General features: G+C 42.2%; 1 protein-coding gene across 1 annotated transcript; it reads right to left on the reverse strand.

The window, feature by feature from the left end:
- Positions 1–513: 513 nt before the first annotated feature.
- LOC111918468 (protein NONRESPONDING TO OXYLIPINS 2, mitochondrial) lies at positions 514–2,045 on the reverse strand. Its single transcript, XM_023914130.3, has 3 exons — positions 1,860–2,045; positions 1,648–1,766; positions 514–911 (listed from the first exon to the last, which is right to left on the reverse strand). The coding sequence occupies exons 1-3, from the start codon at positions 2,006–2,008 to the stop codon at positions 892–894; spliced, it is 288 nt and encodes a 95-aa protein (XP_023769898.1). The 5' UTR covers positions 2,009–2,045; the 3' UTR covers positions 514–891.
- Between the last annotated feature and the right edge of the window lie 13,985 nt (positions 2,046–16,030).

Genomic DNA, 16,030 nt, shown 5'->3' on the forward strand with positions numbered 1-16,030 from the left:
TTAAAACAGGTCTGGATGTTTGAACTTATATGAGAATGGTACAGATGTTTGCCCGGATAAAATGATGCATTCATACACTATGTTTCTTTTATTAAAAATGGGCAAACCGTATGAATAAGACTAATTACAGTGACAAATCTAGAACAAAAAGTTACGGGGTTTTTCATACGAAATTAGATAGGTCCGTTATATTTTTCAATACGATAAGGTAGGCCCGAATATAAATTTATATATAATTTCTATAAGATATTAGAATTGAGGTAGGTCCTAGGACCTACCTTAAATACATTTAGCTATGCCCTTGAGACTACACGACCAACAACTTCACAATATTCATTAATTTTAACGTGGGAAGAGAAAAACGTGGCAAATAGGTAGAAAAGCCCCTCAATGTCTCAATACATAAAAACCAAACTTTCGGCTTAACTGATTAAGTCATTTTGTTCGAAGTAAAAAAGAAACAACTATGTATAGTCGTCGAGATTTAGTGCTTAACCAAATAAACTCATCAAGTAAAAAAATGCTCCAAAGAAAGCTTTAGGTTACGTTTGTTACACAATAGGGCATTCATGTCTTTTGCACATATAAAATATGGATCGTGTCCAGGTCCCACCTTTTCAGATGGGACTAAAAATTTACAGTTTTTGTCTGATTAACATCAGTGAGTCTCAGTCCAACACACAAAACATAGTACAACTTGTTATGTGTTGTGTAACAAATGGGCCTTCAAAAACATCAAGGTGATTCATAAACATTTGTTCATTTTAGTTGTTTTAGCCTTCAGGAAACACATGATGAGATTATGCAATGAATGTTTTGTGATGCCACCAAAATTCTTAAATCAATAACAAGCAGTAGAAAAATCGTGATCCAATGTGGTTGAAGCTGTTGTCACCGAGGAAGTCCAAAGTCTAGAGAAAATACGAAAAAAAAAAAAGATGGAATTAATTGCTACTCTTTAGTAAAAGTGCAAGAAATCGAAGAGACCAACCACAAAAATAAGCAATACATTTAATAAATTTTTGGATCTCGTTACATTTTGTACCCATAATAGCAATGTACTTTGCATTTCTTTTACCTATAAATTGATAATAACAATATGTGATGTGAAACTTGACAATTGTACTTTATTGTTAACCTACTTACATTTCTTTAAACATAATAGCTGCATCTTTACCATTCCTTACCCATAATATCATTGTACTTACATTTCTTTGCCAATAATAGGAAATTGCATCATGATACTTGTAATTATTTTACAAATTTCAGGTTAATCCGTTAATTATTGCTTTTATTGGTAAAAATGTAAGTATTATGTTATTATGTGTAAAAAATATATATGTTGTTATGGGTAAAAAGTAAAATAGATGGTCGAGTAAAGTATGTTGCTATGGCTGCTAAATTTACTTATCTTAGGCCCCTAGATCTAATATGGAATTTCCAAACCCACAAGAAGCAATAGTCATTAAGCAGGAAGCTCATAGATATTATAATTACCAATGCATTCAATTTCTAGCTGCTCTTATGATTTTTCGCCTGGATATTGGATAGTTCATTGTTCATAGCAAACAAGCGATTGTTGATCCGCAATAACACGAGTTTAAATTATAATGCAAAACGTAAAGAATTCAATTAAAGATGACATACCTTGAGAAAGCCAGCTCCAGCAGGTGGAATCAACAGCAATATTTGACCTAAGACGAGCAGATGCAATTGCACTGTGAAGAGGCAGCATCGACTCAACAGTTCCCAATGCCGCAACAATCCTGAAGAAGACGGAAAATCAAAACGATTATAGTCAAATTCAAATCGCTATCAATGGAAGTTCAACTGGTGGTATGTGTTATTGAAGTATTAACCTTGAAGCTGCGCGAGGGACGGTTCTTGTTGATGAATGGAATGGAGAAACGGGTACGGATTTGGGGGTTAGGGTTCTCGAAATCAGATTTGATCTAGCTGCAATTGTTCTCGCACCAGAGACGATAGCTGATCTGCTTGCCGAAGCCATCTTTTTCACTTAACCCAGTGTTGTATTAAACCCTAACTCTGGACCCTTGTAGGAGTGGTGGAGGCATACCGCTTGTACCGGAAGCAATTTTTGTTGTACTTTCTTATTTGGGATATGATCAGATTACATTAGTTAGAGGTAGGGACGAGCATATGGACCGGGGAACCGGCCGGAACCGGAACCGGAACCCGATGGAACCGGTCGGGTCGGGACCGGGACGTTATTTTTGTGGATTTTTAGAACTGGTAGCAACCGGAACCGTATGATGCTATTTTTTAAGGACCGGTTCCAACATTTGAAGACACGACAAGAACCGGTAGGAACTGGGAACCGCTAGAACTGGAATCGATAGAACCATCGGGCCGGTTCGGTTCTTGATTTTGGCCAAAGGCGGTTCCCGGTTCGGGTCCGGTTCAGTCATTTTGCTCATCCCTAGTTAGAGGAGCGGTATGGTAACGTGTAGGACGGTCCTTTCTCGTTGTCCTTCGTGACCGGCTGAAACAAGAAAAAAACGATGTCGTTTGGTTTGAAACATTAGACTGCGACAATGGTCAAAATCAAAGAAAAAAAATTACTTTTAAATTTTTTACTATAAATACAACATATTAACCCATTTTTTTTATACCTTTCTCTTTATCTCTCAATAAATAAAATAATGATCGAATAGTAGCCCTAAAATCGATAATTATATAGCAAGGTGTTGATCTCGAGGAGCTAATCGTTATAATTTTAGAGATTTGGGGGGGTTAAAATGTAAGTTTCGACTTTATTTTGTAAGTAATTGAGAAGGCAGGGACCGCTTGTTTTATTATTGAAAATATTTATGAAGACAGGCGCTCCGTGGTAATTATTTGAATTTAAATTGAAAGGAAGAGAGGTTGAAGGGCTGATTATGTCATAATTAAGATATTGGGGGCTATATAGTAAATTTTGTACCTAAGATGTAAAGCATTTTAATGCCGAGGGTCTAAATGGTAACTTCTTGGACTTCTTTTGAAGGGATTTTGAGGCTTAGGGGATGAATGGTAAATTAGGGATTTATTTTGTAAGGAATTATGGAAGGGAGGAAAAAAGGGTAACTTTTGGATTTAAATTGAAAACAAATGTTATGGGGAGGGGCTGAACTTGGAAAAACGAAAATAAGTTTGAAGATCACGGGATTTAAACCCGGTGACCCTCATTCCCGTTTAAAGCCATCGCTACCAAACCCTAACCATATCTCCAATCTCCAGCCGTCATCCCCCCCCCCCCCCCTTATGCCTCCTACCGCCGGCCGCCACCCCATTATCCCTTGCTTCTCCGACCGACCAAGCTGCCAAAGAACCAAGATGACTGGCGTCATTTCACTCTGCTGAAGACGTGAACCACCGTTGTTGAAGATGAACACCGCCATGGAGCGACATGGCAGTTGAGGTCCGAGGGAACACGCCCGGGAGTGTCGCCGTTGCTGTTTCCGGTGGACATCGCTACTCCGTTGTAGCGCTGATGTATCGCCGCTTCTCTTCTACTGTTACAGCGTTGTTACCATTCCTTTTTCTTCTTCTTTTTCGCTGCTGCTGCTTCCTCGTGTCACCACCGCCACCGTACGCCGCCAGGTGGGCGGCTGGATCCACTTGCAAGCAAGGAAACGTGTGTGTGTGCCTTCTGTGAGTTCGTGTAGGTGTGTGTGATTTCTGCTTCAAGATTCGTGTGGTGGGTGTTGCTGCTTGACGGGGAACCGAGAGAACCCACCGCCACCACCGTGAGGTGGTGGCTGTCGTCCCAAAGCTTTTGCTGCCGCCTCATGCCGTCGTGAACCACCGCGGGTGGGTGTACTTTTGTGTGTATATGTTTTGTAAATAGATTAGGGTGTGCGTGTGTTCTTTGGGGTTTCGTATTGTACATTGTAACAAAAAAAATGGAATAATGAGAAAGGAATTCGAAACCACCATCGTGAGGTGGTGGCTGCCGCCTCCTGCCGCCACCGGCCGCCGTGTCGGGTGGCGGTGTGCTTTGATGGTGTTTGGACTCGTTTGGATGATTGGACAAGGGACTAAAAGCCTAATGGGCCTCGAAACCCTATTGGGCCTAACAAAGCTTAAGGGACTCTAATGGACCCAATAAAACCCTAATGGGCTTAATAATATTTTAGTGGGCTTAATAGGCCCAATAAAGCCCTAATTGACATAAAAGGCCAACAAATTGATAAATGGACTAATATTTGGATTGGAAAACCCTAATGCCAATAAAACCCTAACTTTAAGAATTATTCGGGTCACACACAAGAATTATTTAATAATTTGAGATATTAAATAATAAACTTTGGCAAAGATTAATCTAAGCGATAATGGACTTAATGGATTAAGTCCTTAATGGGTTAAGTAGGAAACTTAACCCTAATCATCATTTTATGTGAAACCCTAATTTCACTTGGGTTTATTGTTGGGCCTTTCTATTGGGCCTTGATGATTTGGGTTATTAAATGGACTATCCAAGATCAAGCAAATGGTCTAGAGTAATTTAATGGGCCTAGGGTAAGGCCCATGTAAGGGGCTTGGGCCCAATTTGGAAAATTGGGCCATAGATGGGCCAAGGTTTGGGCCTTAATGAGTATACGATGTTGGGCCTTAGAATGAGACCATGTATAGGCCTAGGCCCAATTTGGATGTGTTGGTCTTTGATTCCTAGTTGACTTTGGGCCTACGGATTGGGCCTTGGGCTTGAATAAGCCAAGCTTGGGGTAATGAAATTATCCAAAGTAAGTGTTTATGGTTATGTAGTGGGACCCAATTATTAATTGGGTGATGTTTTGATACTGACAGATCGAAAATCTGTCATCCAGCAGCTGGGGTTGAGTCTGCGGGACTTCAGCAGTGTGGGATTGTGTCTACGGGACTTCGGCAGTGTGAGGTGAGTTACCTTCCAGTAGCGGTGGGTCTACGGGGCACAATGTCGGCCCACCAGCAGGAATTGTATGATAGATGTTTGTCTCTGTGATATTCATCTAGGGTTGCTACTACCTGTGATATGTTATTGTGCTAGTATGATATGATGCTATGTGCTAGTGACAGTAGGGGGAGATAGTCCCCCATAATACCGGTCGATAGTAGGGGTGAGCATGGGTCGGTTTAGGTCGGTTTTGACCTAAAACCGAACCCAACCCAATAAAATCGGTTTTTAAAAATATAAAAACCGAACCATGAACCCAAACCGTCGGTTCGGTTTGTCGGTTTTCAGTTTCTTCATGGGTCGGTTCCGGGTTTAAACCCGAACCCAATGATAATCCCAATTAAACTGATTGAGGCTTGATAGAGGTTAACGATTCCTTATAGTAAGGGTGAAACATGCGCAACTTTCATACACCCATCGATGTGGGATAGATCAAATTGCAAATTAAAATAGAAAACTTAGGGAAAACTTTGGCAAGCAGCAAGATTCGAACCCTTAACATAATGTTCAAGGGGAAGGCGCTCAACCACTGGGCCAAGAGTGTGTTTGTATATCTAATTCGCTCCTTAGATATATATATTCTTATGATTACATATAAAAAAACATGGCACTCAACCATTGAGTCGGTTTCTCAGGTTGGGTGGGTCGGTTTCTAGGCAAAAACCGAAACCGAACCCGATTTTTCGGTTTTTAAAAATTTAAAACCCTAACCGTCGGTTTTGCTTCGGTTTCGGTTTTATCGGTTTCGATTTCGTCGGTTTTGATCGGTTTCCCGGTTTCTTGGTTCGGGTTTGCTCACCCCTAGTCGATAGTGCCGAAGGGGCGGTCGTGCCCAGCCATGCTAGATAGATTATGTGATATATGTGTTATGTGGTAGTAGTAGTAGGGGGTGAAATAGTCCCCAGTATCCGGTCGAGAGGACCGAAGGGGAGGTCAGCTCCTAGATATGCTAGTCAGTATCCGGTCGAGAGGACCGAAGGGGAGACCAGCACCCAGATATGCTAGTCAGTATTCAGTCAAGAGGACCGAAGGGGAGGCAAGCTCCCAGATATACTGGTCAGTATCCGGTCGAGAGGACCAAAGGGGAGGCCAGCTCCCAGGTATACTAGACAGTATCCGGTTGAGAGGACCGAAGGGGTAGGTCGGGCACCCAGATATGCCTGACAATATATGTATGTTATGTGAGTGTATGGTATGTGGTATGATGGGGGAACTCACTAAGCTTCGTGCTTACGGTTTTCAGTTTTGGTTTTAGGTACTTCGTGTTTAAAGGAAAGGAGTCGGCTTGATCGTAGCGCATCACACTATGGTTTTCCGCACACGAGATCTTTGGGATTACACTCTGATATTGTTTTATGATAACATGTTTGACTATTTCTACTTTGGTTTTGACATGACATGATATTACAAATGTTTTATTACACTGTTGGTTTTATAATGACGTATTTTAAAAAAATGAAATTTTTGGCCTATATTTTTGGGACGTTACAAGTTGGTATCAGAGCCTTGGTTTGAGGGATTCGGACATACTCTCGGGTGTGTCTGAACTTAAACTAAGGGCTTGGTATGAAAATTTTCAAAAGTAAAACCATTTTATAAAAAGGAGTTTAAAAAGAATCTAAAAAGGGAAAATGATTTTGAGAAGAACAAAGTGTGTGATGCGTGCAATCAGCCGAGCTCAAGTAAGTTTTCCCCAAGATACCCATACATGTTATGATATGTTATGTTGTGATTTGATTATGAGAATTGCATGCTAGATTAGGGCTAAGGATCTAGGAGGATGCCTTATATGCCTATTGTAGGTGCTTGTAGACTTGCATGCTTGTATTGATCAGTCAGTGATAGGATAGCCTGTTTAGGTTATGCCTGATTGTATGAGCCTTTGAATTGTATGTACAGATTCCTGATTAGAGGAGAGAATGATATGATTGGAATATGATGGTTAGATTTTCCATTGTCTGAATGTTGCTTGCTTTGTGCTTTGTGGGACTCTTAGTAATGTGAGCTAACTATTAAGTGAATATGCTAAGTCACATGGGACACAGGCCGGATAATCTCAGAGCGAGAGACTTGACCCTATTGCGCAGCTCTTGTCTGAGTCCAACCGTTCTAGGGATGGGTCTTTTACTCGAAGGATTATCTGATCTCTGTTGCATGTGGCTATATTCACGAGGTAGCTAGTTGACATTACTGGGAACCTTTCAGCAGTTGAGGACTGGGTGAGTTCGGGAACCTAGGGAAGCCTAGGATATATTTCAGTGAGTTAGTAGTGAGGCTCAGTTAGACTTGGGTGTACCAGTTTGAGGAAGTGACTTAGAGGATTCGGGAGGATTGCTGAGGAATGTATGGATAGGTGTGGAAGGTAGTATTGGGCCCGTACTACTGAAAGCACAGGATCCATACTCGAATTAGTGAGAGTCTCGGAGAATCTAAGAAGCTTCAGGGAAGAGTTTGTGACCCAGTTTGGGGACAGATGATGTTCCAGTTGTTGCAGCTTAGCCATTGGCAAGTGAGCTAGTGAGCGTGACAGGGTGTCAGACCCTGAAGGATATGATTTCCAAGAGTTGCAGATGCGAGATCGATTTGGAGCACCCTGGAAAGAGAGGGTTATGCCAGGTGTGTATAGTAGAGGGTCCCAGGAAGAGACCCATGACTTCTGATCATCAGGTGAAAGGCCAGCAGGGCCTGAGTCAGTGCAGCGCGTACGAGAAAGTACACGAGGGAGTTTCTCACTCCAAGGGTTTAGGCTGCTATAGGGTAGCAGGGTTGGTCTTGTTAGCAGAAGGGGATCAGTATTCCTCCAGATGTTGCGTGTATGTCATCTTATTAGATGGATATTGGGAATACATATCGCTTCGGGATTGCGAGTGAGTTTGGATAAGTCGGATCTCGAGTCAATTTTCTGCTAGTGTTCAATTATCAAGGACCGTATATGCCATCTTGCATGCTGGTAGGTACTTGATGAACTGTAACATACACGTTTTTGAAATCGTGTTTTAAGTAAATAATATTATGAAATATTATGTGAATTTGAATGTTGAGTTCTAACAGATAGTTTTTACTAGAATTGAAGTAAAACTATGCTTAGAATCATTCAAAAAGTATTGGAAGTCTTATGAGATTCCAATTAAAAGTCAAATAGTGAAATATAGCAAAAATATAAAATCTGGAATAAGTAAAATTTTATTATTGAAAGTTATAGATAATCTCGTTAGAAACATTTAGGCGAAAACCTCATCGAAATCCGAGTTATAACGAAGAAGTTATGACCAAACGAAGTTCCGTGATAAATCCAAAAAATACTTTGTCGCGTAAAAAATTTAGTTTTCGATAAACTAGTTTTTAGCCTTAGCGATGTAAATGAAAGTTGTAGAACTCGTGAAAATAATCAACTTTCATATAAAGACCGTTTGAATCTGACTTCGTATGAGGAAGTTATGATTTTTCGAAGTTTCAGCTTAGCAGTAGACAGCTAAAAACTCGAATTTTAGATCGAGTGATTTTTTAGCCGACACAACCTAAACGAGAATTGAAGGTCTCGTCATTAGTAGTGCAACGGTAAAAAGTCTGATGAAAACGGACGTCGGATGAAGAAGTTATGAATTTTTAACGGATTTTCCTGTTCCGGTCTGTTAAAAATAATAATATTAAAATTAAAGTCAAAATTAGCCGACGAAGTCTAAGCGAAAGTTGTAGAGCATAATTCTAGCTTTGCGTGCATATAAAGAACGTCAAAAACGGAGCTCGTATGCGAAAGTTATGGATTTTAGAAGTTTTTTCACATTTTTCGAGAAAATTCGTATGAATAGTGAAATGCCACGTCACCCTCGTATGCGAGGCTTCCACGTGTCGGACAGATGTTCGCTTCTGATTGGACCGCAGCCTTGCGTGTTGCCTTCTGATTGGACCAAGCCGAGGACCACTTAGCCCGGAACACCTTCGCATGTGACACCCCCTTGATCACCCTCGCATGCGAGACCCACGTGCGAGCCACCTGCTGTCCGAGCCGAAGACCGAGCCGAAGACCCAGCCGATGACGCGCCTGAAGCTGATGACTCCTCGCATCCGAGCCTCGCTGGAGCCCTGCGAAGCTGCCATCTGGTCCGAACCTCGCAGCCGCCTGTCTCCTTCCCTTCGCTTCGGATCCGAAGCTTAGCCCTATATAAGGGGTGCGAGCCCTCTCGGCTAGTTTAAGAAATTTGGCATTTTCACCCCCTCTTTCAATATTTTTACGATCCCGACATCCCCCAAAGCCCCGGTACTGATTCTAAAGCCCGAAAAACGTCCCGAGACTTCCGAGAATCCCGAAAAATTTATCTTTTCGGTTTCAAAGCTCTACCTTTGCAGAGCCCGGTTTTCAAGAAAACTCCCGGTTTTCAACAACGAAAGTCATATTTAGAGCCGAAGTACTGCCCAAATTAATATTTTAGCCCCCGGTTATTTCACGGTGAGTTTAATATATAGAAATAATTATATGTTATGTGTTATATGTGCTACGTACTTTTCAGTGTTATTATTCCGGGTTATTTTCCCGGGTTATTTTTAATTGCTATTTTTAATAGCAAAGAAATACCTTTGACCATGTGATCAGTGAAAGGACTTAGATTCACGTTGGTACTGGTATGTAGCCTATGGCCATGTGGAACATGTCTCCGTAAGAGAATGAATTCTATTCTATGGTAGTGGCAGAAGGTTAGATAGGGCTATAAGCCTGAAATCTACCGAAATGTTAATCCGAAGTTGTATATCTTCTGTGCCGTTTGGGCCAAAGCTTTATTGATGTATATCAAGCACGGAAATTGTTATGTCTCATTGATTGTATATCTTTAAATCAAATCAATGATCGATATGGAATGTTTGTCACATAATTCACATATGCCCTTGTTGTTCCTTGTTCCTCTTTGCTTCTGCCCTACTAAAGTATATATATGGCATAACGTTATATTGTATCTATTATTGAACTCACTAAGCGTGTCCGCTTACCCTCTCGATGTTCAACAAATTGCAGGAGATAAACATCCAGTATAGTTATATACTGGTAGAAGATTTTTGAATAGTTTGAAACTATTGTATCGATGGAAGCTTATGAATAGTTTGAAACTATTGTATTTTGCACTCCCATATGTATAAAACTATAGAATCCTGGGAAGTTATGTAATATATAACACTTTAAAATAGTCGGTTTGTATCCAGTAATTTGTAATCTCTTTATCAATGTAAAATATTGTTTTTTTATGAATATGCAAGTAGCATGTTTTGGAGTAACTATATTGTCGAGTATGAAAGTTTGGGTCTTTCATAAATACGAAAGTTAGGGTCTTTCATGAACCTACAGAGGGACGTATCTTGTGGAGTGGGTTCCATGTGTACCGTTAACATTTCAGATCCTTGTCGGGGTCTATGCAGGAGTATTATTTAGAGAATACTCGATCAGGGTTGGAGTGATAGTTTTCCAGTGAAGTCAGCGTTTAGTGATCCTATCATTGTTCAGGTATGGTCGGTAGTTGTTTATGGATGAACTTTAGATTTTAAGGCACTACTGTTGCTGGGACAGAACTGGTGACAGGAAGAGGGTAGTGTCAGTCGTGGGTGTTAGATGCAAAAGTGGTTGGTCATAGCATGTTCAAGAGAATTGTATTTTCGCATGGGCTGTGTTCGGTTAGAGTTCGGTGGTACTGCAAGATTGGAAATGAGAATGAGGATTCATCAGCCAGAGTGAAGATTAAGGTCTTCAGTGGTCAGCCTGGGAGATGAATTGAGGTGTCAGAATGGAACAGATTTCGAGAGTACTCTTCAAGATTTCAGAGGATGGACGATCTTAAGGTTTAATCGGTGATTAAATGCTAGCATTGGTAAGCACATTTTGTCATCAGTGGGATATTAGAAAGCGAGACGGATTGGGAATCCTTCAATTCTCGCATGCCGTGAAGACTTAGTCGAATCTAAGTGGGGGAGAGACTTTTTATAAGGTTCTCCAAATGTGAGTTCTGGTTGCGCGGGGTGCAATCTCTTGGCCACCTTGTCAACCAGAAGGGTATTCTAGTTGATCCGGCCAAGGTAGAGGTCGTGATGTAGTGGGAGATTCCGAGGTCTCCATCTGAGATTCGGAATTCCCTGGGTATGGCGGGTTATTGCCGGAGATTTATACGAGACTTCTCCGAGATTGAGGTTGCTTTGAACCGACTGACCAAGAAGTCGGTGGCCTTTCGTTGGGGGCCTGGGCAGCAGGCAGCCTTCGAGACTCTCAGACAGTGGATGTGCGAGGCACTGATTCTCACTATGCCAGAGGGTGTAGATGATTTCGTGGGTTACTGTGACGCTTTGATCATGGGAATGGGTTGTGGTACTGATAGAGTGGGGTCACATGATAGCAGGTTTTGGGAACCAGGTTAGAGTCCTGGTTAGGACTCAAGTTCAGTGGTGTGTTAGGTCGAGTGCGTGTTCGACCCGGTTTGGAAAGTGTTGTAAGACTACGGGGGTAGCCGTAGCATTCACTAGCGATCAGGTAGTATGGAAAGTGTTGTAATTCTGCGGGTGTAGCTGTAGCATTCACTAGCAACAGATAGTGTGAGGGGTGTTGTAAGTCTGCAGGTGTAGCTGTAGCATTCACCAGGCAGTCAGATAGTGTTAGATTGTTGTAAGTCTACGGGTGTAGCCGTAGCATTCACTAGCAGCTAGATAGTGATAGAGTGTTGTAAGTCTGCGGGTATAGCCGTAGCATTCACTAGGTTGATAAATGGCATCAACGTGTTGTTAGAATGCGGAAGGAACAACAGTACCCCCCCAGTTCGGGTGCAGCAGTGAGGATAAGGATATCGACGGATTGGATTTCAGAATTACCCAGATGGATTAGATCTGGTTGAGTCAGTGATAGGACTGTAGGAGCGTCACTACAGTTACGGGATCAGGAAAACAATGGACTGTACAAGATTGCGTGTGAGATAAGGCTACCATTGGTTAGGTAGCAATCACTTCCAGCCTTGGATTTGATGATGAAAGGATTCGACGTATGGACCCGATCGGTTAGATCAGAAAGTAGTAGAGTCACACTAACATGATAACTAGTGGCAACTAGTTCCAGAGAAGAATTGTTCAGAAGTCGTGTGAGGCGACTAAGTTGGGAGTCCTTTGGCTCCACAGCCGGGTGGAAACCCAGTATTTCAGAGGTTTGGCAAGCGAATTAAGACCCAGGAGGTCTTGGTAGCTTTTGGTAAGCAGCTACGTAGCAGCGTATGTTGCTTCAGGCGGTTCAGTGTTCGAGCAGTTTCAACGTTTGGGCAGTGATAGTATGTGTGTTTTAGTTGCATATGCGCACGTAATAGATGGCTTATTGGGGAGTGACAAGTCACCCACAGTGGGATTAGTTGAGCCTTAGCCGAGAATAAGTGATATGCAGAGGTAATTGGATTTGTCACCTAGGTTTATGGCGGGAACCACATGCTATCAGATGTTAAGTAGTCAGTTAAGGGACGAACAGACGAGATTCATTGATAATAATTTGGTATGAGTGGTCTGTTAGGGATTCAGATCATCTCGAGATAGCAGATTTCGGATAGATTACATGTGGTCTTGTTGCAAGGAATTCGTTCACCTACATATTATAGGGCTTTGCGAAGATTGGTCACAGCTACCCTGGGAAGGCTAGGGTGTGCCCAGGAAGATGACTATGTTACTAGAGTGGCTTGGTATGTAAGGATTGGTAACGAATGATTTCGAGGACGAAATCTAATTTAAGTGGGGGAGAGTTGTAAAGCCCCGTTTATTTATTAAATCAATAAATAAAATAATGAGCGAATAGTAGCCCTAAAATCGATAATTATATAGCAAGGTGTTGATCTCGAGGAGCTAATCGTTATAATTTTAGATATTTGGGGGGGGGGGGGGGTTAAAATGTAAGTTTCGACTTTATTTTGTAAGTAATTGAGAAGGCAGGGACCGCTTGTTATATTATTGAAAATATTTATGAAGACAGGCGCTCCGTGGTAATTATTTGAATTTAAATTGAAAGGAAGAGAGGTTGAAGGGCTGATTATGTCATAATTAAGATATTGGGGGCTATATAGTAAATTTTGTACCTAAGGTGTAAAGGATTTTAATACCGAGGGTCTAAATGGTAACTTCTTGGACTTCTTTTGAAGGGATTTTGAGGCTTAGGGGATGAATGGTAAATTAGGGATTTATTTTGTAAGGAATTATGGAAGGGAGGGCTAAAGGGTAACTTTTGGATTTAAATTGAAAACATATGTTGTGGGGAGGGGCTGAACTTGGAAAAACGAAAATAAGTTTGAAGATCACGGGATTTAAACCCGGTGACCCTCCTTCCCGTTTAAAGCCATCGCTACCAAACCCTAACCATATCTCCAATCTCTAGCCGTCATCCCCCCTCCCCCCATATGCCTCTTACCGCCGGCCGCCACCCCATTATCCCTTGCTTCTCCGACCGACCAAGCTGCCAAAGAACCAAGATGACCGGCGTTATTTCACTCCGCTGAAGACGTGAACCACCGCTGTTGAAGATGAACGCCGCCATGAAGCGACATGGCAGTTGAGGTCCGAGGGAACATGCCCGGGAGTGTCGCCGTTGCTGTTTCCGGTGGACGCCGCTACTCCGTTGTAGCGCTGATGTACCGCCGCTTCTCTTCTACTGTTACAGCATTGTTACCGTTCCTTTTTCTTCTTCTTTTTCGCTGCTGCTGCTTCCTCGTGTCACCACTGCCACCGTACGCCGCCGGGTGGGCGGCTGGATCCACTTGCAAGCAAGGAAACGTGTGTGTGTGCCTTCTGTGAGTTCGTGTAGGTGTGTGTGATTTCTGCTTCAAGATTCGTGTGGTGGGTGTTGCTGCTTGACGGGGAACCGAGAGAAACCACCGCCACCACCGTGAGGTGGTGGCTGTCGTCCCAAAGCTTTTGCTGCCGCCTCATGCCGTCGTGAACCACCGTGGGTGGGTGTACTTTTGTGTGTATATGTTTTGTAAATAGATTAGGGTATGCGTGTGTTCTTTTGGGTTTCGTATTGTACATTGTAACAAAAAAATGGAATAATGAGAAAGGAATTCGAAACCACCACTGTGAGGTGGTGGCTGCCACTTCCTGCCGCCACCGGCCGCCGTGTCGGGTGGCGGTGTGCTTTGATGGTGTTTGGACTCGTTTGGATGATTGGACAAGGGACTAAAACCCTAATGGGCCTCAAAACCCTATTGGGCCTAACAAAGCTTAAGGGACTCTAATGGACCCAATAAAACCCTAATGGGCTTAATAATATTTTAGTGGGCTTAATAGGCCCAATAAAGCCCTAATTGACATAAAAGGCCAACAAATTGATAAATGGACTAATATTTGGATTGGAAAACCCTAATGCCAATAAAACCCTAACTTTAAGAATTATTCGGGTCACACACAAGAATTATTTAATAATTTGAGATATTAAATAATAAACTTTGGCAAAGATTAATCTAAGCGATAATGGACTTAATGGATTAAGTCCTTAATGGGTTAAGTAGGAAACTTAACCCTAATCATCATTTTATGTGAAACCCTAATTTCACTTGGGTTTATTGTTGGGCCTTTCTATTGGGCCTTGATGATTTGGGTTATTAAATGGACTATCCAAGATCAAGCAAATGGTCTAGAGTAATTTAATGGGCCTAGGGTAAGGCCCATGTAAGGGGCTTGGGCCCAATTTGGAAAATTGGGCCATAGATGGGCCAAGGTTTGGGCCTTAATGAGTATACGATGTTGGGCCTTAGAATGAGACCATGTATAGGCCTAGGCCCAATTTGGATGTGTTGGGCTTTGATTCCTAGTTGACTTTGGGCCTACGGATTGGGCCTTGGGCTTGAATAAGCCAAGCTTGGGGTAATGAAATTATCCAAAGTAAGTGTTTATGGTTATGTAGTGGGACCCAATTATTAATTGGGTGATGTTTTGATACTGACAGATCGAAAATCTGTCATCCAGCAGCTGGGGTTGAGTCTGCGGGACTTCAGCAGTGTGGGATTGTGTCTACAGGACTTCAGCAGTGTGAGGTGAGTTACCTTCCAGTAGCAGTGGGTCTACGGCCACAATGCCGGCCCACCAGCAGGAATTGTATGATAGATGTTTGTCTCTATGATATTCATCTAGGGTTGCTACTACCTGTGATATGTTATTGTGTTAGTATGATATGATGCTATGTGCTAGTGACAGTAGGGGGAGATAGTCCCCTAGAATACCGGTTGATAGGGCCGAAGGGGCGGTCGTGCCCAACCATGCTAGATAGATTATGTGATATATGTGTTATGTGGTAGTAGTAGGGGGTGAAATAGTCCCCAGTATCCGGTCGAGAGGACCTAAGGGGAGGCCAGCTCCCAGATATGCTAGCCAGTATCCGGTCGAGAGGACCGAAGGGGAGACCAGCACCCAGATATGCTAGTCAGTATTCGGTCGAGAGGACCGAAGGGGACGCAAGCTCCCAGAAATACTGGTCAGTATCCGGTTGAGAGGACCAAAGGGGAGGCCAGCTCCCAAGTATACTAGATAGTATCCGGTCGAGAGGACCGAAGGGGTAGGTCGGGTACCCAAATATGCCTGACAATATATGTATGTTATGTGAGTGTATGGTATGTGGTATGATGGGGGAACTCACTAAGCTTCGTGCTTACGGTTTTCAATTTTGGTTTCAGGTACTTCGTGTTTAAAGGAAAGGAGCCAGCTTGATCGCAACACATCACACTATGGTTTTCCGCACACGAGATCTTTGGGATTAGACTCTGATATTGTTTTATGATAACATGTTTGACTATTTCTACTTTGGTTTTGACATGACATGATATTACAAATGTTTTATTACATTGTTGGTTTTATAATGACGTATTTTAAAAAAATGAAAATTTTGGCCTGTATTTTTGGGACGTTACAAGTTTCTAGTCGGTTCGGTTTCTCGGGTTCTGAGGTTGGTTTTCCGGTTTCTTGGGTTCAACCCATATACTCACGGGTTCTAGGTTTTAACCCATTTTCTATAAACGAACAACAAGCTAAATACTTACAAAAACACCAAATTGAAGTTAAATACTTCAAAAAACATGAGTCTTACAACAAATAGTCTATTACAAGTTA

This window comes from Lactuca sativa, chromosome 5 (genome assembly GCF_002870075.4).
Source record: "Lactuca sativa cultivar Salinas chromosome 5, Lsat_Salinas_v11, whole genome shotgun sequence".
Lineage (NCBI taxonomy): Eukaryota > Viridiplantae > Streptophyta > Magnoliopsida > Asterales > Asteraceae > Lactuca > Lactuca sativa.

Bases quoted from the DNA above. Each gene is read 5' to 3' on its own strand.
- LOC111918468 (XM_023914130.3), bottom strand. From the start codon at position 2,008: ATGGCTTCGGCAAGCAGATCAGCTATCGTCTCTGGTGCGAGAACAATT. The intron at 1,767-1,859 runs GTTAATACTTCA...CGTCTTCTTCAG, and splicing joins GTCCCTCGCGCAGCTTCAAG to GATTGTTGCGGCATTGGGAA. The intron at 912-1,647 runs GTATGTCATCTT...TATTTTCTCTAG, and splicing joins CTGGAGCTGGCTTTCTCAAG to ACTTTGGACTTCCTCGGTGA.